This window comes from Xenopus laevis, chromosome 5L (genome assembly GCF_017654675.1).
Source record: "Xenopus laevis strain J_2021 chromosome 5L, Xenopus_laevis_v10.1, whole genome shotgun sequence".
Taxonomy (NCBI): Eukaryota; Metazoa; Chordata; class Amphibia; order Anura; family Pipidae; genus Xenopus; species Xenopus laevis.
Window position 1 is genome coordinate 13,334,296 of NC_054379.1, and position 12,159 is coordinate 13,346,454.

The following is a 12,159-nucleotide window of genomic DNA, read 5'->3' on the forward strand; positions in this document are numbered from 1 at the left end:
TGTTTTAGCCTATGGGGGACCTCCTAGAACCCATTTGGAGTCAATTGGTGGACTTTGAAAAAACTTCAAATCGAATTCATTCGAATGCGCTATTCCTTCACTTCAAACGATCTGAATTCAGCCAAAGATGGACCTATTTGATTGAAAACAGACCTATTCGAACAACAAAAAACTTCAACTTAATTCCGGTCGGTCTTTTTGACCTTCGAATTTTGAAGTTTTTCAATTCGAAATTCGACCCTTGATAATTGTGCCCTTATAGTCTGAAGATGATTATCTAGATACACAATTAGTTTTTTGGTTGCTAGATTCATGGATCAAAGGAAACAGATTGCACTTTAAATTTCAGTGAAACAGAATTTTGGAACATTTTAGACTAATAAGAGGAGTAAGTTTGCGAGTCTGAAAATATTAATAAGTTCTACTAAATTCTAAAAGTTACAAAGTTACAAAAATGAGTGGTAAATGAGTGCTCATCCCTGCTCACTACATGTGGGGCAATGGCTTCATGGCTCTTTTGCCTCAGGTGGCACAATGGTCCTGGAAGTCTTGGAATCACTATGGCATAACCAGTGAGAAATGTTAAAGTAAGATCACGGGGCAGATTCACTAAAAGACAATTCACCAGCGTTGCCACCAACAGGGACATCACCAATTCACTAACAGGCACAGCGCCAATTCGCTTGTGAAAGAGACCATCGATATCGCTCGTTCGTATCACCAGGAGACTTGACTTTTTGCTCTGGCGAAAGGTCGTTACTCCGCAAATTCAGTAAAGGGTGGATTTTACTGAACTTTACCTCTTTCGCCAGAGTTGATTTCGTTACCTCAGACCAGACAATGTGCTAAAAAGAAGCTACATCTTCCTCAATCTTATGTCACTTACATCATATCCTGTGTGCCGAAAATGCATTAAAGTTTCAAAAACCTTTCCTTTTTTGAAGCGGAATTGCCTGCAAAATTCTTAACCTAAACTTTTTTTGGCTAACCGGTTTTCTCCAAACATTTCATAACATATGAAACATTCTTTTTTTACTGTGGGCTCATGTGTAGGGCATTACTGTACATTAAGGGGCGGATTCACTAAATTCGAGTGAAGGATTCGAAGTAAAAAAACTTTGAATTTCGAAGTATTTTTTGGGCTACTTCGACCATCGAATGGGCTACTTCGACCTTCGACTACGACTACGAATCGAAGGATTCGAACTAAAATTCGTTTGACTATTCGACCATTCGATAGTCGAAGTACTGTCTCTTTAAAAAAAACTTTGACCCCCTACTTCGGCAGCTAAAAGCTACCGAAGTCAATGTTAGCCTATAGGGAAGGTCCCCATAGGCTTGCCTAACTTTTTTTGATCGAAGGATATTCCTTCGATCGTTGGATTTAAATCCTTCGAATCGTTCGATTCGAAGGATTTAATCGTTCGATTCGAAGGATTTAATCGTTCGATTCGAAGGATTTAATCGTTCGATCGAAGGAATAATCCTTTGATCGTACAATCGCAGTATTTGCGCTAAATCCTTCGACTTGGATATTCGAAGTCGAAGGATTTCAATTCCTAGTCGAATATCGAGGGTTAATTAACCCTCAATATTCGACCCTTAGTGAATCAGCCCCTTACTCTCTTGTCTTTATTAAGGTTCCCTGGACATTTGTAATAAAAAGTGGGAACTTAAACCATTTGCATCAACATTTATAATAAAGATGTCCATACAACTTTAAATTTCCCGCCCTATGCAAATTGAGCTAAGTGCAAGATCACTGGGGAATTTCCGCTAGGCACAAACAACCGCTAGTGCATCTTCGCTATGAAATGCTCACACAGCTGAAGTAATGCTAGAGAAAAGTCACCAGAGTTCGATGCCCCGGAAGAAACTTTGCATATCAGTGAATTAGCGTATTTGCAGCACATTTGTGACTGGCGAAGTGGTGCGAGGGGGCGAAAATTTGCCCATTAGTGAATCTTCCCCAAAGTCTTGGAAACTGTCACAACAATATAACCTCATTTGAAATACACCCTCCCCAAATAAATGAACTTCAATAACCAAGAGAGAGCACTTTCAGAAAAACAACTGCACTGCAATACTCACAAGTAATATTGTGTTCTGTCCCATTTCCTCTGTATATTTGTGTTCCATTCATATGCAATATGTACTGTGTTATAATTCCATTTGGTTTCCTAGGTTCCAACCAGCATAAATGCAATGAATATGGAAAAGTCTCCGCAATGGGTGGCTGGACTTCTTCTGGAACTGGAAGTAAAATTAATTGTAAATTAATGAAATCATGTTTTCATGTTGAAAATGTTTGTTTCATTGTAATATTTTTCAATTAATGCACTTAACTGTCTAATGGCAGCCAACACTCAGGTTATCTGATTGATCAGCCTACGAGATGAATAATGAGATACTGTCCAGCTTGGAATAAATACCATTGATCTATTTATTGGATGGACTGAATATGTAAAAAAGATCAGAAGTCTGAGGGAGGTGTGCCTCTTCCTTGATTTTGTTGATGCCATATACACATATTTACTAAACTCTGAGGGGCCGATTCACTAACTTCGAGTGTAGGATTCGAAGTAAAAAAACTTCGAATTTCGAAGTATTTTTTGGGCTACTTCGACCATCGAATGGGCTACTACGACCTTCGACTACGACTTCGAATCGAAGGATTCAAACTAAAAATCGTTCGACTATTCGACCATTCGATAGTCGAAGTACTGTCTCTTTAAAAAAAACTTCGACCCCCTAGTTCGGCATCTAAAAGCTACCGAAGTCAATGTTAGCCTATGGGGAAGGTCCCCATAGGCTTGGCTAACTTGTTTTGATCGAAGGATATTCCTTCGATCGTTGGATTTAAATCCTTCGAATCGTTCGATTCGAAGGATTTAATCGTTTGAACGAAGGAATAATCCTTCGATCGTTCTGCGGTAAATCCTTCGACTTCAATATTCGAATTCAAAGGATTTCGAATCCTAGTCGAATATCAAGGGTTAATTAACCCTCGATATTCGAACCTTAGTGAATCAGCCCCTGAATGTAAAAATCACGAAAAATTTGTGATTTTTTTTTAATAAAATCTGACTTTTAAAAAAAATCACGAATTTTTCAGAATTTATTAAACTTAGAGGAAAAGTCTAAGGGGCCCATTCACTAAGCTCGAGTGAAGGATTCGAATGAAAAATACTTCGAATTTCGAAGTATTTTTTGGGTACTTCGACCATCGAATGGGCTACTTCGACCTTCGACTACGACCTTCGACTTCGATTCGAACGAAAAATCGTTCGACTATTCGACCATTCGATAGTCGAAGTACTTTCCCTTTAAAAAAAACTTCGACCCCCTACTTCGGCAGATAAAACCTACCGAAGTCAATGTTAGCCTATGGGGAAGGTCCCCATAGGTTTGCTAACCTTTTTTTGATCGAAGGATTTTCCTTCGATCGATCGAAAAATCGAAAAATCCTTCGATCGATCGAACGAACGTTTAGCGCTAAATCCTTCGACTTCGATATTCGAAGTCGAAGGATTTCAATTCGAGGGTCAAATTTCGAAGTATTTTTAACTTCGAAATTCGACCCTTAATGAATCTGCCCCTAAATCTGAAAATATGGAATCTCGGACCTGTCGAGGTTGCATATAAATCAATGATAAGCCAATGATTTTTTGATGTGCAATACCCCGAAGTTTTTGGGGTTTCAGAGTTTTCGGGCAAAAATCTGACTTTTCAGGTGAAAAAGGTGAAAATCAGATTTTTTTTCACGCAAAGCAAATTCTGGAAAAAATGTAATAAGAAATAAGCGCAAAAAAACCCGAGCGGATTTGATCGGAGTTTGTAGCAGAAAATATTGAGAAAAATTCAGACTTTGATAAATAACCTCCATAGTGAATGAAGACATCAGCAGCAAAGATTTTCAAAAGGCAGAACCAATGGGACTTTGAAGCGTACAAGACTTCCAAACTGATGGATAGGTGGGCATTAATATAGGGGACAAAGCAAAGCCCTGTATCCCAAGAGGAACCTACATGCAATGATGTTTCGGCCTGAGTTTATGCTTAGACAGCTTTAAAATATGTCTTGAACAAAATGTTACATGAACATGATCCTAATTTCATTGTGGGGCCGATGCATCAAGGGTTGAATTTTGAGTTTAATTAACCCTCGATATTCGACTGGGGAATGAAAATCCTTTGACTTCGAATATCGAAGTCGAAGGATTTTGCGCAAATACTTCGATCGAACAATCGAAGGAATAACAAACGATTAAATCCTTAGAATCGAACAATTCGAAGGATTTTAATCCAATGATTGAAGAATTATCCTTCGACCAAAAAAACTTAGCCAAGCCTATGGGGACCTTCCCCATAGGCTAACATTTGGGTTCAGAAGCTTTTAGGTGGCGAACTAGGGGGTCAAAGTTTTTTCTTAAAGAGACAGTACTTCGACTATCAAATGGTCGAATAGTCGAAGGATTTTTAGTTTGAATCCTTTGATTCGAAGTCGAAGTCGTAGTCGAAGGTCGATGTAGCCCATTCGATGGTCGAAGTAGCCGAAAAAAGCTTGGTGAATTGGCCCCTGTGTGTCCCAAATCAAGATAAACTGAAGGAAAAAAATTGTATATACAGTATTTTTTAGTGAATGGATTCTATTATGACTTGTTTATATAAATATATCCTACATATATCTGAGACAGCAAATTCTGGCACAGCTTAGAAGAGTTTGGCAAATCCTTAATTTATCCTAATCACATCCTTGAAAAAATGCTATCAACAGTATCAGAAATGTAAAAAAAAACCACAAAATCCTAATAATTTAATACATTTTTCTAGATGTAGATCTATATTCAAGGCACTGGCCTGCAGGGGATATTATTTATGAATCCAGTAAGCTTCTTGTTTTCTTATTTTCAGGCTTTTATTTTGTCTCTTACTGGAATTATTGCTTAATACTTGATTGATGCCAAGTGGTTTCCTAAATAAAATATTTGGATAAGTCATGTGATGGGATATTAGAAACATTTCTAGTTTTATAGAAAACAAACCACAATTTTTTTTTTTGTTTTGATGTTCTTTTTATAATTTATTAGAACATCACTGTTATAAAATACAGATTTGTATTACTAGTCTGTATACTATAACCTTCTCTTAGCAACTGGGCAATTCCAATTCAGCAAATGATTGTATTTTAATATTCACTTATATAGGTTTGGAATATGAGTAATGATGGGCGAATTTATTTGCCAGCTGCAAATTTGCGGTGAATACTAGCGATTCGCTGCAGGCGAATAAATTCGCAAAACCATTTTTCCGCAGTGATTTTTTTGTGACAATTTTTTCTATGCAGAACACACTGGAGTCAAGTGTGACCTTCCTTTGGACAATTACATTGGGATCTATGGGTTTTGTTGCCATGTGTTTTCACAGCGAAAATTCTCAACACAAAATTTTGCTGCAGTTTTTTTTATAATATTCACCAAGGGCGAAAAATCTAAATTTGCTGTGAATCCGTACTTCATCATCACTAATGGCAGTTTTATCAAACTATGAATTTAGAGCTTCATAAATAAAACTATTAAAAAAAAAGATCTATTCATTCCAATGGGATTTTTAGAACCGTATTTATCAAATGGTGAGTTCTAACTTTCAATCATTGATAAATAGAATGAACAGAACATGGGTGATTTTTAATATGTTAAACTCTAAACTCACATTTTGATAAATCTGCCACTTAGTGGGTTATTTATCAAAGTCTGAATTTTTCTCAATATTTTCTGGAAAAAAAACAAAGACCAAATCCTCACGGGTTTGTTTGCCTTATTTATTAATGCACTTTCCCGAAAATCTTGTTTGTGGGAAAAAAAATGAAAATATAGTGAAAAATACGAATCCTACGAATTTTTCCGATTTTTGCATGAAATCTTTGGATTATTGCATGAAACCCATCGCATGATTGAAAAATGTTTGACACTTCTCCCATTGACTTATATGCAACCTCGGCAGGTCTGAGATGCCGGATTTTCGGATTCAGACTTTTTCCTCTGGGTATAATAAAGTCAGCAGAATTCATGGGGGGGGTTTTTTGTAAAGATTCAAATTTCAAAAAACATGTTTTTTTTTTAATTTTTGGCATTCTGAGTTTAGTAAATAACCCCCTTAATGTTCCTATTTATGCAAAGACCCAATTTATGAAAAACTCCAAGGTCCAGATTTTTTGTTGACATTTCTTTAAATTGCAGCCTTGAATATTTATTAATCTGCCCTTTAGTAATAGTCAGTAATCCCATTGTTTGGAAGCCTGTAATACCCTTAGATACAAGTGTGTATACAAACAGTGTGAAAGTAAGTAAAGCGTCAATGCTAAACCTCAGCATGGGGAGGCTTATTTTTTCAAATTTGATTTTGTGAATTTTTGAGATTTTTTTTTAATTCCTAAAAGTTCATCAAACTCTGTGTGCTTATTAAAAAACTTCATCATTTGGAATGAGTCTACTAACTTTCAAAAAACTCAAATTTTTCACTAGCCTTATTTTTCCAGATGGTGGTCATCCCTGCTCTCTATACACACATCTTTTCCAGGAGCTGGAGATTAGCGGGTAGATTTATGAAGAGTTGGCCAAAGACTGGACATATCTTTTGAAATGTTTTAAAGTAGGTCATGTAAATGGTTTGAATATATATATACTGCCATAAGTGCATGTTATATGTACAGGTACAGGGCCTGTTATCCAGAATGTTCAGGACCTGAGATTTTCTGCATAATGGATCTTTCCATAATTTGGATCTCCAAACCTTAAGTCTACTAGAAAATCATTTAAACATTAATTAAATCTAATATGATAGATTTGTTTCCAATAAGGATTAATTATATATTGCTTGGGATCAAGTACAAGCTACTGTTTTAATATTAAAGAGATGTATACATTTATTAAATACAATTTAAAAATTGTATTATTTCACTATAACTTTGTCACTGGGAGATGGCCTACCCGTAATTTGGATCTTCCTGGATAACTGGTTTCTGGATGATGGATCCCATACCTGTATTTTGGTTATAGTCTGACAATATTTTAAAATACTTAGTGGGTTATTTATCAAAATTCAAATTTATCTCAATATTTTCTGAAAAAAACTGCGACCAACTCCGCACTGGTTTTTTGGTCTTATTTATTAATTTTGTTTGAGGGAAAAAATCAGAAAAAAGCGTGGAAAATCCGATTTTAACCACACATCAAAAAATCATTGGGACATCTCCCATTGATTTATATGCAACCTCGACAGGTCTGAGATGCCGGATTTTCAGATTCAGACTTTTCCAATCCTCGGGGTTTAATAAATTCTGAAAAATTCGTGATTTTTTTAAGGGGCAAATTTACTTAGGGTCGAATATCGAGGGTTAATTAACCCTCGATATTCAACTGTCGAAGTTAAATCCTTCGACTTCGAATATCGAAGTCGGAGGATTTAGCTCTATTCGTTCCCCTCTATGGGGACCTTCTCCATAGGCTAACATTGAGGTTCGGTAGGTTTTGGGTGGCGAAGTAGGAGGTCGAAGTTTTTTTTAAAGAGACAGTACATTCGATGGTCAAAGTAGCCAAAAAAACATTCGAAATTCGAACTATTTTTCCTCTATTCCTTCACTGGAGCTAAGTAAATGGGCCCCTAAAAGTCAGATTTTATAAAAAAAAAGTATCACCCGTTTTTCGTGATTTTTGCATTAGGAATTTAGTAAATAACTCCCTTACTCTGTATAGTTGGGTTCCCCTAATAACATTTTCTCTTTGAAATCCTGTGTTTACACATATATATTTATTCATAATGTAGTTACTATTCAGAGAAGTTTGTATTAAGGTAACCAAGGAACATTTTTTTTCTATTTGAGAAAAAAACATTAGTCTTATGTTTTATCAATCTTAACCACAAACAAAGTTCCAAATTACACAAACAAATTAGACAATCTCCAATTTGTCTAAATGATCTAAATTTGTAAAAACGATTTCCTTTTTCTCTGTAATAATAAAACAGTAACTTGTACTTGATCCCAACTAAGATGTAATTAATCCTTATTGGAAGCAAAACCAGCCTATTGGGTTTATTTAGGGGCCGATTCACTAACTTCGAGTGAAGGATTCGAAGTTAAAAAAAAATTCGAATTTCGAAGTTTTTTTTGGGCTACTTCGACCATCGAAAGGGCTACTTCGAACTTCGACTACGGCTGCGACTTCGAATCTAAGGATTCGAAGTAAAAATCGTTCGACTATTCGACCATTCGATAGTCGAAGTACTGTCTCTCTAAAAAAAACTTCGACCCGTTAGTTCAGCATCTAAAAGCTACCGAAGTCAATGTTAGCCTATGAGGAAGGTCCCCATAGGCTTGGCAAACTTTTTTTGATCGAAGGATATTCCTTCGATCGTTGGATTAAAATCCTTCGAAACGTTCGATTCGAAGGATTTTATCGTTCGATCGAAGGAATTATCCTTCGATCGTTCGATCGAACTATCTGCGCTAAATCCTTCGACTTCGATATTTGAAGTCGAAGGATTTTAATTTCTAGTCGAATATCAAGGGTTAATTAACCCTCGATATTCGACCCTTGGGGGCCGATTCACTAAGGGTCGAATATCGAGGGTTAATTACCTTCGAATCCTTCACTCGAAGTTAGTGAATCGGCCCCTTAGTGAATCGGCCCCTGTATGTTTATATCATTTTCTAGTAGAGTTAAGTTATGAAGACCAAAATTACAGAAAGGTCAATTATCCAGAAAACCCCAGGCATTCTGGATAACAGATCCCATACCTATACAATGAAACGATGTTACTATGTGAAAACATTGCAGTTTAATGGGTAAAGGGGGACAATTATAGGATGTTTAACCAAGAGAAAAAACTTTTCTTCAAACAGAGAAAAGAAAAGGAGGAATGGTAGAGGGATGCCCTTTTACAAATAGGGCACATGTTAAAATGATTGATAGACAAAGTCATTGGCATTTGGTCATTGTATCATCTAGGAATAACTGTTGCTGGTGCTGGGGTTTAGCAGTTAAAAGAGACCATGGAAAGCAAAGCATTTGATGCTCAGTTTCATACTGTGCCATACAATCAATTCTTTTTAGTCAGTCTGTCTCTGGATTTACTTCCGAGCCATAGTAAAATGGGGAAGCTTTCATTAATCTTTCAGATGCTTCGTATTAATGACAAGGCTCTTGCATGAACAATGTAACAGCAATTAAAAAGCCCATTAATCTGCATTACATCTATTAAAGATGCATGTCATTAAAGGGTATGGAGTTTGATTCATTTTAGCACCCCCCAAAAAAATGGTGCAATTACAGTCTGGCAATGCACTTTGTCATCAAATTAGGTCCGAGTTTTGTAGCAAATGGCTTTGCAGCATTTAGCTCTTCTCTTTTATTATTCATGACTGAGATGGGGAAGTCAAGACCTCTGAAATTACTTTTACCTTCCTGAAGAGTGGAGATGCTCAGAACAGGCGGCATTTCCCTGCACCCTGCCAAGGTGCAGATCGAAAGAGTTACGGCGTACTTTGTGAAGGGGAGCAAGCCTTTGAGGGTGCCTGGGAGGGGAAAAAAAAGGGAAAAGTTGTGAGATTTGATCAATATGTTATTATTCAAAATCAGTGATTTTCAGTGTGTGGAAACATCAAACAATGGATTATTTGACAGATACAGATTTATTTATTTACATGTGCAGTTTTGTTTTGTTCATGAGTGGGAGTTGCCATACTTATTATTTTATTCACCACTATTTCCTAGAAATGAGTTGGGCGAGTAGTAAAGTGCTAAACACTGAAATGGGTGAAGGATTGTACCCATTGGAAGCATTGTGCCTATTTGAATAATCGAAGCTATTAGAAGCCACTTTGCTGCTTGTGCTTCTTCTCATGCTTGATGTACAGGGCCAAAGTTGCCATGGGTCATTTACTACATGCAAGACAGAAACAATGGCCTTATTCAAATGTAAAAGGTGTTGGAGAATAACACAAACATAAAAAAGTCCCTGGGGGTGCTAAATAAGGGCTGCGGTTGTCTATTTAGTAGCACATATGTAGACGGGGAGCCTACAAGTTCTGGTTGACAGTACATTTGGTTTTTATGCCTTCAAGCCTGGAATCCAAAAATAAGAACCCGCTTAGGGTGGTGAACAACATGTTGCTCATGAGCCCAGGGTTGGATTGGTCTGAAGGGACACCTGGAAAAAAACCAATAGGCCATGATCCTCATGGGCTCCACAGGCCCAGACCTGCTGCTTGATATTGTCCACCACTACAGAAAAGGTATGTGCTATTGGGGGAAGGTGGCAGAGGGGGGTTGTGGCTGGGGGCCATGAGGGTGGCCCTTATGCAGCAGACCCACCGCCTGACTATTCCAAACTCTCAAATCCTGATCCTTGACTGCTTGCCTGATTATTCTGAACTCTCAAATCCTGATCCTAGCCTGTCGGACCTTGCTTGAAATCTGCCTGTACCGACCCTACCTGTCTGACCACGCTATTCCATTTGGTTCCTCCTGTGTTGTGTGGCCTTCCCTCTAAATACTTGGTAAACAATTGTGCCCTTTCGCTCGTCCAGAACTCTTGCTAGGCTCCTCTCTTATTAAGACCTGGCAGCATCTGATTAGCGGAGGGCTCCTCCCGAAGTGAAAGGCGGCTGCTACAGGTGAATGTGGAGCCGAGGCCAGGGAGCCTAGCACTTGTTCTGGATTTAGGGTGCCGATCGTGACACTTGCATTCATAAATGAACCCTGTGGTAGGTCGGTAGGCAGTTTAATCTGTGTTCCAGCCTTTGGGATGCTGCAAAGCCCAGCTCAGTATTACAGCTATGTATAGAAACATTGTGGTAACAGACACCCTGCTATAGTTCCACTGGTACACAAGGCACAAATAAACACTCACCCTAAATCTCCCCCTCGCTCATAACAAGGTTACAGATATATAGAAACATTGGGGTAACAGTCACCCTGCTATAGTTCCAGGGATACCCAGGGCACAAATAAACACTCACCCCAAATCTCCCCCTAACTGACCTTCAGACTGGGCCCCCTTAGCTCATAACAAGGTTACAGATATATAGAAACATTGGGGTAACAGTCACCCTGCTATAGTTCCAGGGGTAACAAGGGCGCAAATAAACACTCACCCCAAATCTCCCCCTAACTGACCTTCAGGCTGGGCCCACTTAGCTCATAACAAGGTTACAGATATATAGAAACATTGTGTTCTAGTCTTTGGGATGCTGCAGAGAGCAGCCCAGTGTTACATATATATATAGAAACATTGGGGTAACTACCCGCTACCTTTCCAGGGGTACCCCAAATCTCAATGACCTTCAGGTTTACGACAAGGTGTCATAGAATAGAAACATTGGGGTAACAGTCACCCAGCTATAGTTACAAGGATACCATTGCAGAGACCCCATGTTCAAAAAGTATCAAAGGATAAAGCTAAAAACACATAGTGCATGTTATTAATTCATGTTGTAGGGGTGGGATGATCAGGTGCTATGGTCAGTAACCTTAAAACCTTTCCAAATACTTCACCTTCATTTCTTTGCCCACACTTTCTGATCCCCTGTAACTTTTACAAATCCATCACCAATATCAAGGAATATTCCATTCAAAAGCACTTACTGTATATAAATTCATTGAAGGTCTCCGTGTGATGTGTCCATTGTACACTAAAGTCTGGTTTATTACAATTACGGCCCCATTGTGCCTATGCTACAGGGATCCACGTACATGAGATTTACCAATGCAAAGCAATTCATTTGCTAGTAACAAAGCACATAAAAGGGAAAATGTTGGATGGCAGTGTGTGTACCATTATTGTTTACATAAAGAATTTCAGCAAACTAATTTCATTTTTACTTTATCTTTTCCTGAACTGCCAATATCTCTGTTTGGCCGGCATCCACTGTAATCTGTTCCCCTTCATTATGTTAATCTGTGGGCGGAATGATTTCTGTCATCTTCTCGACGCTTGTACAGCAATGGTAAACACCTAGGCCTGTCTGTAATTGGACAGGTGTCGGCATTGGTGTCACCTAGGTTTTAATTCAATTAAAGAACTGGCTGTGCTCCCCCAGCTCCATACTGATTCCCTCTGTTCTCCTTGCCCAGCCGTGGGATTTACACCCAGCCAGCGA

At 38.1% G+C, this 12,159-nt stretch overlaps 1 protein-coding gene across 1 annotated transcript in view; it reads right to left on the bottom strand.

The window, feature by feature from the left end:
- The window catches only part of ush2a.L (Usher syndrome 2A (autosomal recessive, mild) L homeolog), a 442,265-nt gene that overhangs the window by 251,215 nt on the left and 178,891 nt on the right, over positions 1 to 12,159 (bottom strand). The window contains exons 31-32 of the mRNA XM_041562401.1: positions 9,460 to 9,573; positions 2,092 to 2,253 (exon numbers count right to left, since the gene is read on the bottom strand). Coding sequence (XP_041418335.1) covers positions 2,092 to 2,253; positions 9,460 to 9,573 — 276 coding nt within the window. The remainder of the gene's footprint in view (positions 1 to 2,091; positions 2,254 to 9,459; positions 9,574 to 12,159) is intronic.